Raw genomic sequence first — 15,714 nt, 5'->3', positions numbered from 1 at the left:
GAAAGTCTTGACTTAATTTCATCTTAAGGAAAAACAAAGAATTATTTAAAATGTGATTAAAAAATTAAATAAAAACATGGTTGTATTCCTTTGCTCACAGTGACTTGTTCTTCCCACGATTTTATCATTAACATAACTCATTGACTGTGGATCTTAACTAACACTAAATTATTTTCTAAACATCTTAATGTTGACTGCACTCCACGAGGCACAGATGACTATTTCAGAAGCAGGGAACGGAGAGAACAGTCACATGTAGTAGACGCATTACTCAGATCCACTATTCCCCAATGTACAGGTTAAATGGAACAATCCTTTAATCTGGAGGAAGCAAGAGGTAAGTGATACTAAATTCACTGTCTCACTGGGAAACTCTTGAGAAAAACTTAAAACCAACACGCAGATTCCAAAGGACCTTCATGGTGTTGCTTAAAGCATCTCAAATTGCACACGTTGCCTTGAAATATCTATTTATCTAGAGAGAGAGTTTGTAAAGGGGCCTCAGCTTCCAAAAAGTCTAACAGATCTAAAGCAAATACTTCCTCCTGGCCAATTTAACAAAAACAAATTCAGTTGATCTTTATGATCCATAACTCAATGTGTTCGGAGCTTCCCACTCCAGATATCCCACCAAGTAAGTTTAGTAGTTACCATTTCACAAATTGATTGAATTGAGAGATAATGCTGATGAACCAATGAAATGTTTTCCACAGCTATGCAACTAAGGAGTAAATATCTCCTAAGGTTAGTATTTGATGTAGATTTTATACAGGTCTGTGAAAAATCTAGGCTCCAGAACAAAGAAAAGGGATTATAACAATGTACACATGCTCCTGTTTTCTATTCCATTGTAATCTTTGATTAACCTTTTAATCATGAGAGTGTTGCTTCATAGAAATAAAACGGCTTGGGGGTGATCCTTTGCTTTAGTAAAGTTAATAAGTAATATGTTAGTACAAGAAAGGTAACTGCTTCTTTAATTACTGTGAGGAGTAAACACCAGCAAGCTTCTCCAGCAAGAACAGTAAAGTTGCTCTTTTTGTAAAGCTTTCTAATATCAGAGTTAGAAAATTCCACATCTATAAATTCCTAGATTAGCAATTACACTGTAAAACACTAGAAAATGAGCTATGTTTTACCATATTGAGAAATTTGCTCTAAATACATATAATCTAATATACTATCCAGTATGTCCCTTTTGCTTACCGTCTTACATTATCTGCAACATAAGGTTCCGATAAACCCTCTGACATACTAACTGCTAGGAAAGCCCAGCAAAGGAAACAGCCCAGAAATACTTGGCATGAACCTATGAACATTTACTTTAAAGGGGTATTTTAGGTAGATCATTCACCTTCACCTTGCATATCTAATTTAACATATGTAATCCATCCACTCTATGTATATACCCACCTCATTTCCTATTATTTAAAAATGGATAATTACCTCCCCCAATTAGGCCATCCTCATCTTATTGTTAAGTAATTCTGCCTCTTCTGTGGTAGCTGATTTGTTTTGAAGAAGTAGAGGCAGAAGGTAGTTTTAAATAAATGAATTTAGGTATATTATATAATGGCGCCAATTTGCCTTTAAACCCAATTACTAGTGGGAAATGTATCAAAGAAATCTTAACTGATTTTTTAAATACTATAAATAAAATATTAGCATTTAATCGAAGAGTCACTCATACACGTGACATCGGCAAACACTCACACAACGTATATACAGTTTTGTTTTGCAGGTCCACAACCTGCTTCTCACTGCATCAAATCACAGGTAGGTTTTGTGGCCTTCGTATAATCTAAAAGCTGACTCTGTTTTCTAAATTGTATTCACCTTCGTTAAACAGGAGCCTGACAAATCGTTCAGGGAGAGTCCCAATTATTATCCATATTAATGAGTAGACAGCAGGGTAACTTTCCATAAAGAATGCAACGGGTCCGGTCTTTCACTAAGCCAATTGTGCCAGTGTTTGTCGCTGTTTAGCTTGCTGTATTATACAAGCAAGTATGTATAACCCATACAACCTAGGGTCAGGGAAAATGCTACCCCTGTCAGCATGCCCCTAAAAGAAATTTGGTCCTCAACCTAAAGGGATTTTAGTGAAAATCAGCACTAGTAGACAGCAACATGGACTGCTACCCACAATCCTTTAAAATACATTTTAATTTTTATTGAGGAAGATGGTATTGGCTATTTTTTGTAAGATTTTTTTGTACCTCCAGATCCTCCAAAACACTAAAAACAATCTTGTAAAAGAAATCAAAGCTCATCTGAAATCAGTAATGAATGCCAATGTTTTCTCCTGGGACTTGAAAGTACAGAGGTGTGCAAAAAAAAAAAAAGGTTGTTTACCGCAGGGTGAATACACAAAAATATACTGCATTTAAAAAGAAAAACACTTTTAAAAAATAGCAAAATATTATGATCATAGCCAGTTTTGGCTGAACGTAACATCAATGTGTTTGGCAGAAGCAGGAAAAGCTAGCATATAAAATTTTATTATTTCATAGGCAGGCTGAAAGTGGGGAAGACTTAATGAAATCCCTCTTAGATTTACAATCTGAAAAAGCGATTGAACAGACAGATGTGGTTAAGCCTGATCTGGCCTCTGACCTTCCCACCCTTTGATCCAAGCACAGCAGGTGGGCTGTTGTTTCCCCCCTCTGTGAATCTTCCGCTGGCTCCCCAAACTTCATTTGCACTCAGCGCAGGTGACTGAGATTCTTATCTTAAGCAGCTGCCCCAATCTGAGTGATACATAAGGAATGCGAGGACATAGATTTCCTAATGTGAAGACCAGAAAATGTCACAGTCATCGCTACAATAAACTCTTTCAAAACAGGAACGGCCCTTTTGCAGACAAAATCCCGTTGTGCCTTTTTTGTCCCCTTTTTCTTTTAGAAAAGCATGTTTGCTGGATTTGGGTGTATCACAGTGTTCTTCACCCCAAAATGCCACAATAGTGTGTACAGAACCATCATAAAATTGACTCACAATAAATAAAATTAGATTATTTTTTCTAAATGGCTTCAGTAACCAGTAACCTGTTCCCATAAATAAGTTATAAAATCACATACAATTATTAGTTTAGCCTTACCCTAGTCCTGCCTCTAACCACATGCCCTAGGCAAGCAGTGCCCCCTCTGGGCATCCTAATTGTTGGGATGTACGACATTGTTTTGAAGGGAGTGAGTAAAAAAAACTAAATTAAAAAACAGGGTGCAGGCACATATTTTGCAACAATAAGTATTATGAACGATTCTTTTTTTAGTGGTTCAAAATGGGGCTGTTATAGATTTTTACTTAAAGACTAATATGTATTTGAGTCATAAGAGTACATCACCTTTTTAATACCTATTTTGCCTTGACGAGATCTATAGAGCTCAATACAACACTATTCTGCGCTCAAAAGTTGTGCTTAAAAAAAATCAGATGTGTTCAAATAAGGGGGCTGATGTAACCACCGTTAAAAAATGTAAAATTGGCATACTTTGTATCCTTGTGTGCGTGCCTCAGTCTGAGCCATGTCATGATTATTTTGCTGATTTTCCCGCAGGCCATAAAATGGACAGACTAGCTGAAGAGAACTGTTCTCATGGTCTAACTTAAGCAGTATTTTGAAGAAAAAATATTTTAATGAACTTTTGAGATCTGCATTACTCAAACACTGCCTGATGTAAGTCTGTGGATATTAGGTATTATATTAAAAAATATGCAATATACACTCCTTACACAATGTGTTGCTAATCAATAAGGTAAAATGGATACAGTTCTGAAAATCTCATTCTTTATTGATAGTTTCTGACACAATGATTTGCTAAATAAAGAATAACAGGGTGCTCTCAGTTTTATCAACAAGGGTTCTGTAAAATTAATTTAAAAAGGTAGAGGTAGAAACAGAAGATAATTAATTATCAAGTGGTAGAATCCATGATGTCCAAAAAATATGTCCAATTAAAGAAAATGTACAGCTAGCCACTAGAAACAGTTTTTAAACAACTGCTTATATATATATATATATATATATAAATTTAACACATGTGAAATTTGCTATTTTTGTGATACTTCATTTACAAAGTGTTGGAAAGACAGGAATCTAAATTAATCATATATTACATTAATATTATATTACATATATTATAATCTAATATGTAAAAAGGCTGTTCATAGGTCTTACTTAGATAAACCCTATATCAGGTAAAACGTATCCAGATAAAATGTGAGTCTTGTGCACTATTAACGATATCGGATAAGGGAAATCAAAAACGCACATCTGGAAAAATACATTTCAACATCTTTGCATTTTCTTATCTTTTAGATTCCACACTTTTATACTGTGACAACATACACCGTTAATAGAGAGATGCCAAATGGCTTTGAGAATTGTGGGAAAAGTGTGGAGAGATTTGCTAGGAAAAAAAACCAACACATTCACTCTCAGCATAATACCTGAGATTGCAATCTATTAGTAGATACCTTGTGCAACAGAAAAGGCAAGACAATTCTGTTTCCTTATGCTTTTCCATTATCTCCCCTAATGGCCCTTTGCTTGTTTGCTTTGTTCTTTTAGGGATTGTTAAACAGAAATCTTTTATATAAAGACAAAAGGCTCTGATAAACGGAAAATTGAAAAATAAAGGCAGTGCTTTTTTAATGGGATCACAGAAGTAATGCGGAAACATATTCTGATCTGTAACAAGTACTACAATCTGCTGTGGCATAGTACTCTCTTTGGAACATACCAGTTAATACCTGGATATATTAATTTTTTCACGGCATAGGTCAAATAAAAAGCGACCCAATATGCTTCTACATTATGACATTGGCACTCTACGTTTATCTGATAACTGATAGGTTTCTAGTGCTAAACAATGCATTTTTTAAATTAACATACAGAAAATGCATTGGTCCAAGATACATTAAGTTTAATAATACAATTTAGGCGACTGCCATAATTTCTGAAAGCTATGAACTTCTACAGAAAATAGTTGTTCTTTTATTACTATATAATAATAATCGCAGGACGGCCTTCTAACTAATGCTCCCTTTTGATTTCTGAGTATCGAGGAAAGTACATTTGGACATTTTTCAAATATACATTATTCATAGCCATGTTGAAGGAAATCTGTAGCTGTACTTGTCTAACAGTAAAGGAATCAATAACCACAAGTTACAGAATCTAGACAGAACATATCTGAAAAAAAAACAAAGAACAAATTACCAGTGCTCAAATCCAAACCTGCAAATAAATACATGAAATAAATATGAGGCTGTAGGACTGTATTTTAGCCAAAGAACAAAAGTTAACATAACAAATCAAGGCACCCCATTGGAGGGGGGGGGCAAACACGTGTTACCTAGCTAATAGAAAATGGCTGGACTTCCAGACCAGGCAAATACCTGTGTCAAAAATGAAGACAAGCAAAAACAGTGTTACTTAGCGTAAACATTTTTTGTGACCAAGTGATTATACATGATCAGAAATGAGATAAACAAAATCAGCAACTTAGCTAGCTTAAAATGGCTGAACTTCTAGTCCAAAAGAATATGTTTCATAACAAGGAAAAAAATACATGCCTCATCCATTAACTATTAACAGAAAGTTGAAACAAAAAATGGGGGGGGGGATTTACTGTATATTCTGCAACTTACACCTTTTAGCTTGTCAAGGACAGCACAGTATACACTTAATACTATAGTTCACATCCTAAATGCAATATTTTGCATGTATTAACACTAAAATGCAGCTGCCACACTCTTTACCCATTCAACTATTTTAGCTTCCAACATTTTTTTTTTTGAGCTTTAAAAGAAGTTGGGATACAAAATTAAAACAATGATACATAATGTCTGCTTTTAATTCCAATTTACTGGGTTATTGGTGAAATGTAACCAGTTATCAAAGGAGAAGAGGTTAGCAGCTCTTAAATAAATATGTGCAAATACATACTTAAATAGACAAGAGTCTGTTACACTTTGACCAAAGCACACACGTTATGTCATGGCACCCGATGGAGACTCTGCTACAATATATGCTTATTTCAAGCTATATTTACTGGAATGATTCCAAATTATTATTCTTGTATTTGTCTACAGTGTTTGAACTAACTCTGAAAACGATAGCACCAGAAGACACAGAAGGAAGGGCCACATATAAATTTAAAACAAAGGTATGATAAATATATTATGTATATCATAATTAATTTACTACCATTTCAGAATGCAGCGCTGAGACGTCTCCCAACACTGCTGTAGAGGGTTCTGAGCAGCCATAACCAAGCTACTTAGGTAAACAAGACTGAAACTACTAATAAAAAGGTAAGAGGAGTCAGATGAAGCATGTCGGAGGAGAGCAGGAAAAAAAGAAAAGCAAAAATGCAAGTATTTAAAAAAAAAGCTACAGCTCACAGAGATAAAAATTAAAGAAGCACCATATGTAGAGTTGGGTGTACTTTAGAGTACTTAAAATGTATGTATTTTGTATATGATACAAAGATCTACAACAAAGTAGATAATTCTTGGTAGAACAAGCCAATTGGCTAAGGATTAAAGTAAACCAAAAGAATGGAGCAGCCAAAACTAGAGACAAAATTAGGCAAGAGAAAAGGGTGGCGTGCTGCAGCTTCTCCTAAACATACGTGAGGGTTTTTTTGTTTTACAACCAACAAACTAATTTCTCATTGGTGGAGATGCATGGGGCACTGAAGTTTTGTTAGAACATATCAATGTTAGAGGGGGGTCATGGTATGGGAGATACCATTTAATTTGATGAGTTCTACAGAAACTTCTCACTGGTGACCCCAAATCACCCTTGCCCCGACATTTCATTTAGGGAGGGGTGTTTAAGAGTTCATCTGAGGGCAAGGCTCTGAGTTCAGAGATGCACTTTGGAAGCATGGCATTCTTACTTATACATTTCCCCACAAGAAAGAAGAATTGTTCATGGGAGCCATAATCAATTAAGCATTCAGCATGGCAGTAAGTTAATACAAATATTTACTTTATTTTGATACATGTATTATCCTCTAATAACCCTTGAGTCCAAAGATTAGCACTTGATCATCTTGGATGTGGTGACAAGATACTGCTTCCATTCAACAAACTTCTAAGTCACATTGCTTTTACACAAATCTATCACAAAGGAAAAATGATTTTTTTTTTCTAACGTTGGTTAATGTCCAATTCAAAAGCTGACCAGAATGGTCTAAAGATATTTCCATATTTCATTGGCTACCTTATTTGCATAGGCCTGCTACATGGCTTTGAAAATGTCACAGGGCCTGCAGGGACTGATTACATGTCTTTTTGACTTGTATAGCTAAATTCCAGTGCACTTTGAGAATCACAGGCTGAAATCGGCAGAAAAGGGACACAATGAAAAATACATACAGAAGAAATGCTCGTTTCTTTAAAAGCAACGTGTGCTTTAACCTTCTGCTTAAGCATATTCAGAGCTTAATATTTCATAGGCAGCAAAGCACTTTGAAATGGTCTCAAGATTTTATTTACTGTAATGTTCTGTTACTTTGTTATGACAGGTTCCTCACATTCTATGTGTCGGTGTACATGCTTCAAGAAGATTAACTATAGAGAAAAACATGATACACCCCCATGAGTTTTAAATCCAGACTATGCATGGAATGCAGTCTTGATCCTGAGTCAGAAAATAGGACTAGACAGCTACCTGACAGCAGATGGTGATGTGGGTATTGATTAATCCTTTTTGTGACCAATCTGATTTTTCATGTTTCATCTATGCTTGGACAGTGCTGCCTTACACACGTGTGTGGACATAAATATTTATATATATAATCAATCAAAGCATTGAGAGTGATTATATCCAAAGCCAAAATTTGAGCCTATACTTCACAAGAGGTAGTATAAGCATACTTATATAAGCACAAGGGAATCGGTCAGATAAATACTCCTGACCATGCGTGAAATAGGAGTCAACAACAATTTAAAATATTTGACCACTGAACGGGCAAATATGAAAATGAAATCTTTGAATTAAAGGCCAATTAAAGGCCTTTCCCAATATGAATGTGACTACATAGCAACTAAATTGCATATGGGTCCTGTTGATGTTACATGGGGTATATGGCACGGACATCATTTTTTCTCTTAATCTCTTTGTTTGCATGTCCCCTACTAACCATTGCTTATACTGTGACTGGGGAGTCCAGCTCCAGGCATGACGTACATCAAATACACCAGGCTTTTAAAGATCCTGTAAACGTACTGCTCAGTACGAGACAATATTAATAATTGTATAACCCGTTTCTTCAGGGACAGTAAATCATTATAATAAACGCACTTTATAGTAAAATGTATAAATGGTGCAAACATGCTACTTAATCAAAATAAGTAAAGTCTTACTTTACTCACCGTTTCTGCATACCCAGCAGTGGTACCGTTAGTATATAGAATGCATAACGTGGCTCTCTACCATGTGAACATTTTAAGTGTGTACCACTATACAGAAAAGTCCTAAAAACTACCTTTTATCATCACACTTAGCAAAACATTCAATGTCCACAGCTGTGGAAGGTAAGTACCATTTGTGTGATGTATTGTAACAGCATTACAATAGTATTCTCACTACTCAACATCATGAGCTACGCTACCTTGCGTGTTTTGTGTATAAGGATAGTCAGACCACAGACACTTAAGCTTTATTTTAAACATCTTTTCTGTATTCCTAGGATTCAATACGTATGTGATATCGATATAGTGGGTAGTTTCAAACCCCTTCTACTGTCATTTTAAATAAATGTGTGTTGGGGAAAATCTGGAACCTCGAACTCGTAATCAGACCCAAACTGGTGTTTTGTGTAGTGATATATGATTTGGATATGATGTGTTTTTATTAATTTTGCCAGTATAGATGAAAAGTGTTACAGTGTTAAAACATTAAAATCTCCCTCCAGTATCTCTATGCCGGCACGTGAGACAGACATGAAATTAAGGGGTTGCAATGAGAACCTGATAATAAACACACTTGTCAAGGTTCCTATTCTGATTTGCAGGAACATCAGTAAAAATAATATAGTTTGGTAACCCCCACAGTAAAGACCTGTCTCCTACATAATGTAAAGCAACTTTAGAATAACTTTGGACACCAATACCAAGCGATTTATAGTCTATTTATTTTTAATGGAAATATATATTTTTTATATCAGTACTTGCACTGAAATTGAGAACATTAAAATGTTTTGGACTTGTAAAACCATCAGAAAGTGCCACACGGCTGGCTGGTAAAAAAAAGCCGGTGATCTGTTATATACTTCCCTTATTTAAGTATGCTAGTTCAGCCGAGAGCCGACAGACACAATGCTTTTAACATCTGAGAACACAATACCAAGTAAACTATTGTAATTGTGTGACTGAGGTTTCCCTTTCTCCACACATAACTCTGCAAATTAGACTTTATTTACCAGTAAATGGCAGATCAAATAGCTCATTGAGATTTTTTATATATATAAAAGGAGAAAGTAAATTTATCTAAGAGCTAAATTGGATGCTCTCTGATGTACAAAAATATGTCTATAAAAGCATACAGAGAGGACATGCAGACTTTCTTCTTTGTAATCCATACACAAACAATTACTTGGGGGGAAAAATGTCCATTTGCAAACCTAAGCAACATGAGTGAACAGTCTTCAAAGTGATTAGTAGAAGAGGTTTTTAGCATGGTAGCTAGGTATGGAACAAAATATCCTGTAGCTGTCTTTTATAATCTGTGTTTATGCTCTTACACATATTTCTCTTTTTTTGTGTGGTAACTTGTTTAAAAAAAAAAAAAAAAAAACCTTTTATAAGTAGAAAAACCTTAAAGCATTACTTTTCGTTGCTGTTTTATAATCTGTATCAGTTTGAGACTGCATTGATTCGTGCACAATTTATTCACTACAGCACTCGTTTTTAGAAAATTCTTCTCTGTGGCTTTGTTCAGGTGGCCATAGCACCTTTCAGTGGCAGTGTATTAAACATATCTGCAGCTTGACAGAACAGTAGCATCCAATTCAGAACTCGTCATAGCTAAGGAACGAGCCTTCTTGGGCTGATGGACGCATTTCAGAAACAATTCTGTAATTTCTGAGCTGCATGAGAACTAAAGGTAGATGAAACCGATTTAAACTCACTGATTTATAAGGTGTCAACACCTGCGTCTTCTGCAAGCGTTCCCCACTAAATGCATATTTACTTCTTCAATTAAATCTTATCATTTGAACTATGCATTATGTAAGGCAACACAAGAAACTGGACTTCAGTTCACTCTGCTTCAAATATGTTTAGTTGTACAAACTAAAAAAAGATTACAGAACACTTCAAATACAACTTCTATGAACACTTTGACATCATTATTATAAGTGTGAAATACTTTCAATGCAGGTATCATAGCTTGGATGTACTGAGTTTCCAAGAAGCAGACCCATGTCTGGATATAGTCATCCGCTGGAACACCACCCTGAACATGATGGAGCGGATCCTACAGAAGCAGCAGGCTCTTCACTCCATGTCCTCTGAGCAGAGTATTGGGTGTCCAACCCATTGGGGCAGATGGTGGAGGTCCTGAAGCCATTTAGAGATGGGGCCAAGGACTTTAGCCAGAGCACTGCTGCGTTGGGCAAATTCACCCCCTTACTTACCTACCTTGAACAACACATAAATGACTTACAAAGAGAGTTTTTTCCTGGTGAAAGATTATAAATGGAGGTTGGGAAGCTGAAAGGTGGCATGCAAGCCATCATGGACACCCTAGAGTACATGTTGGCCTTTCTGAGTGACCAAAGGGTTAAGGGCAAGTGGGAATAACATCCTTGTGCATGAGATGCAACAAAAAAAGGGCATGCTAAGCAGAGAGGTGCAGAAGTTGGAAATGGGAATTCCGAGCAGCAGGGGCCCTTCATACTTTGTTGGGTGCTAGTACCACCCAATCAATTGCTTCCACGTCCACCCACATGAGGGTTTTCTCTGTGACAGCTAACATACTCGCCGTGCACAGGTCTAGTTATTATTACCCAATTGATGGTACTCATTTATCAAACCTCGGAAGGCTGAAGAGCAAAGTTGACCCTGCAGTTTAAACAAGTTCTGCGGTCAGGGCATTTACCAACTGAGCTATTTCACCAGCACTTTTATAGAAGAAGGCAAGTTCCGCTAGACACCAATCTGCCTTTTCAGCGAGATGAACGGCATGTATATCCTTATCCTACTATTCATACAATGTACTAGTGGCAATGTTAAGTTGCACACAGGCTTTGTAGCCAGATGCTAATAAACACCAGGGCACCAATTACGACCCAAACCAATTACAATCCAACAATACACTTCATTATAATATGTTAAAGTTCATTTATTATGTAGCTGGGCACTAACAAAATGAACATTTTCATTTATTGACTATTACTTTAAATCTACCAAATATATGCGCAAATAATGCACAGTTAAATGTTTGCTGCACGTTCACAAACAGCAGGGAGTGGATGCAAATTGGGTCAAGTGTGGACACAATCACTTTTGCACACCTTCCAAATTAGCTAATTCACAGTGTTCACGGATTTGAAACTTCAAACTATAGTCTGATTTTATTGTAAATCTCATAGAGCAAAGTACCCTTGATAGATACAGAGGGAAGAAACCTTACTTACTAAAACAAATATATACACCCAAGAGCAGAAAATTATCTTTAAGCTTTATGTCTATCCTATACCATAGCTGAAGTTAGCTTTCACATTAATAAATATATTTAAAAACAAAATTGGACATATAATAATAAAATAGCCAGGGATATCGTTGCTACTGACAATACAGTACAGTAAGGACAATAAAGCTACAGAATTCACTGCCAAGGGAGGTGGTGTTATCAAACACATGAGATGACAGGTACCTAGATGAAGGGGTCTAGATATTTTTTTTTTTTTTTTTTTTTTTTTTTTTACAAAAGGCATGACATACAGGGCCATAAATAGAATAACATCAATATTTTAGAGCTTCTCGATCCAAGGAGAAATCAGATCGCCTTCTGGAGTCAAGAAGAAATTTCCCCCCTGATTCGATTCAGAATTCAAAGTATCTTAATTAGTGAGGTTTGCCTTCTTTTGGATTAAAAGTAGAAAGGTTAGGTAGACGTGTTGAAGGATTTAGGTATTTTTTCAACCTTATTTACTGTGTAACGTGGTATGCACTGCATTCATGACTCTGTACAAAGCAGGATGCTTAGACTGTTTGAAGTGTATCCTGGTTGACATTCACCAACAAAATCATGTGAATCTTTGTATGCTCTAGGCGACATCAAACAAATAATTAAATAAAACTCCCTGTCTGTAATGCAAGATTCAGAAATGTCTTTTTTCACGGATGCACCCTTTATAATGTCTACACAGAGGTCCCAAGTCTCCCGGATATGCATTTGTTTCTCAAGTCTCCCTGACGCATGCTCTCTCTCAATGTCTCCATACCAATGTCTCCGCCGAGTGCTTCCGTTTCTCTGACTCCTATTCAGCAGCTCCGCCTCTTCTTATTCTTCTTTTTTCGTCCATTCCTCCCCTATATCATCTCCATTAACCAGGCCTCCTGGAGTGCTCCCTCAAAAGGGAGGAGCCCCTGTGCACAAAGGGGGGCGCACAGCGGCACCAAATTCAACACCCCCCTACCAATCCCCCTGAAGCCCATTTTCCGATCTTGGGACCTCTGCCTACATATAAAAATGCCTCTTAAAGATGAAATAAAAAATATGATTAGGTTCTGCATTAATTAGGCCTGATGACTTTTCTGCTGTGGTACCCAGATATCCAACACAGCAGCAGCTTATTTATACACACATATATACTATTTATATGTATATATTTATATACACATATACTATTTATGAATGCCCTGCCCAGAAAACATGAACGTGCAGCGGAGCATTCAACTTGTGGTTAAGAGATACAATATGGAGTGAGGGCAGATATCTTATTCCTTTGTGTGTCTTTTAAGGTGCTCAGGACTGACACAAGAAATAGAACTGCAAGTTTACAACAGCAATCGAGTTGTGTGTTTTTTTGTTGTGTTTTCTTAAATAGTAGGGAGGAGCGGCAATGGAGAGTGCAAGATCTTTATAATGAGCAGAATAATTCTTATCTGTGCAGAAATTTCATTGGCCTTTATTAACTCATAAATAGCAGACGGCTTTTTGAGGAATGGATGCTGTGGCAACCTGCTGTGATCAAACACAGGAAATAATCAAGCCATGCTTCTGCAGTGCACGTAAACGGAGCCACGTCTTGGTCCTAATATCTGACAGGGAGCAAGCAGAGTACGCTCCAGGCTTTTCATCAAATTCCCAGAGATGCAGAACAAGTAATATAATCTGGCTTTAGTGACAGAGCTAGTGTGCTGCTGACGGATTAGCTCCCAAGTTATAAAGGAATAGCACAATACTTTCTCTACACTAATCAGTTGTGTCAGTTTCAGTATGCCTAACACCATAAAAATAAAATAATGACTTCTGCCACGTACCGGCTGGTATAGCTTACCTCTGTCTGTGAATCTGCGCATCTGTGCCGCAGAGTGCATAGGGAATGGTTTATAATGCACGTTTAACAGATTAAAAAAAAACAGGTCTGGCCATGAAAAGAAAAGGTTAGTCCTTCTCAGCACCTTCCATACAGAAGGATCTGATACCTCAAGTCTGCGTAGCTGTTTGACACCAACTGTTTTAGGATAAGAATGAACGTTATAACGTTGCTGTGGAATATTTCCCACGGAGAAATCAAAGAGTAAATATTACAAGCTGGTTGCATATTCAAAATATCTGTTCGGGTCTTAACACAAATATTTATATACTTAGGAAACTTTTAAGTTCTGATTTTGTTTTTCCAAAAAAGTAAGAAACCTACCTCCATTAGGCTTGAGTGTATTCCTATGAGGTAGGGCATGGGAGCACTGTCGGAAAACAAGAGAGACAAAAAGTGCATCAGCATTAAGCATAATAAATCCAAATCCTGCTTTGTTGGAAAAGCTAACAATGGATTTATATGCAACAAACGGGAGTTTCAACATACCAACATCATCTTAGCAAAAATCACGTTAAAAAGAACCCTCCTCCCATCTGTCTATTTTTGCTCTATTCACCTGAAAAACTGAACTGTTAGAAAACCGGCATTCAAGCAATACATAGTAGTTATAAAGGGAAAATACATAACCTGCAATATATAATACATACAACCAAAAGGGGTATAGTCATTAAACTTGGAATTGCAGTGTCAGTTTAACATATGAAAGTCAGTGAGATGACTCGAGAAATGTCCAGACATTAATTATGTATTACAGAAGAAAGGTGCTATAACGTCATAAGGCATAGCAAAGTTGATGAACTGAAAAATTCAACTCTTCTGCAAACTCCTGATTTAGTGAACAGTATGTTTATTAAATTATCAGTATGCAGATGAGTTGAACGTTTGAAGCTATATTTTTTTAAAATCACCTCCATAAGGCTTTATCACCTTAAATGCAACATGTCAATATTTATATCATGATTAATTTAATCACAGACAAAACAGTTTATACTGGCTATATAGCAATTTAGAGTTCTCGAAAAGTTATTTGTAAATGCAGTTCTTAAAACTGGAAAAATCTCTCTGCACACAATTAGTTCCCTTTTAACACAATTAAACATAAAATTAAATATAGTATATCATCATGTCAATGGGGATTCTCCACATGTGTAAAGTGATTGTGTTGATATTACATTATTACTGTATAATTTCACACTCTTCGCTCAATCTGTCAATTTAAGTCCCTATGACCAGGGCTCCTCAAACCCTGGTCATAGGGTGCCAGGTCGCCATGGTGACCAGAAATCACTCTCCGGCACCCAGGGCCGCCTGCTTTGTTTCAGAGCTCAGCACAGGTAAAGGGAATGGGACTTGTCACGTCCAAAGCTCTGAATTACTGGGACGTATCCATCTTCACCAGGTCTACATGCTCGTTGTGCTAGCTCTTATTTCATGTAGCCAAATCGTTCCCCTTACAAAGTCATGGTGACTCCGCTGGGGTTTCTTTATTCATTTTTATTGCTATGTTTATATTGTTTGACTATTTATAAACACCATTTTTATTCATTTATTTTTGAAGAGGTGAAAACACTGTTCCTCCAGCTCTTCACTTTGATCCTCTCCGCAGCTTAACTAAATATGATTAGAAACAGGGCTCTACCGTTGCTGGACGCAATAGTGGTGAGCAATCTTGGGGGTCATCAGAGGTCACAGAAGGGTATTGATAGACCCTCTTGGAACTATTTTATTTTAATCGTTGTTTCCGTCGGCAGAGGACGCCTGAAAGGAAGTTTGAGTATTCTCTATTATTTACCTCAGGCTATCTAATGACAGTCTGATCTCCAGTTTCCCGGAGGGGAAATGTCCCTGCTGGCGCAAAAACCATAGGAAACAGTCAGATTCTACATTTCTATAAGTTTCCGTAAATCGAAAAAAGCAAGATTTAAAATAACACTACTAATTATTATTCAGATGTATGCATTTCGCTGCCACCAAACTTCACAGCCAATGTCTTCATATACTTGGAAAAATGTCCAGAATGGGAAGGTCTTGACAGTTGTCATTTCTGGCAGATATCTCTTAAACAGAAGGGGCAACATTTTTACAACATTGACAATGGGTCTCCTGCAATTAAAGAGTTTGTTAGAATTTTTTTTTTTTTGATAGG

At 36.6% G+C, this 15,714-nt stretch overlaps 1 protein-coding gene across 5 annotated transcripts in view; it reads right to left on the bottom strand.

The window, feature by feature from the left end:
- Nucleotides 1-15,714, bottom strand: part of DENND1A (DENN domain containing 1A) — a 263,707-nt gene that overhangs the window by 120,162 nt on the left and 127,831 nt on the right. For all 5 annotated transcript variants that reach the window (XM_053473723.1, XM_053473725.1, XM_053473724.1 and 2 more), the window contains one exon: nt 13,890-13,935. In XM_053473723.1, coding sequence (XP_053329698.1) covers nt 13,890-13,935 — 46 coding nt within the window. The remainder of the gene's footprint in view (nt 1-13,889; nt 13,936-15,714) is intronic.

This window comes from Spea bombifrons, chromosome 8 (genome assembly GCF_027358695.1).
Source record: "Spea bombifrons isolate aSpeBom1 chromosome 8, aSpeBom1.2.pri, whole genome shotgun sequence".
Lineage (NCBI taxonomy): Eukaryota > Metazoa > Chordata > Amphibia > Anura > Pelobatidae > Spea > Spea bombifrons.
Note: the sequence above shows the minus strand (reverse complement) of the source record. Positions and strands in the feature narration are given on the sequence as shown.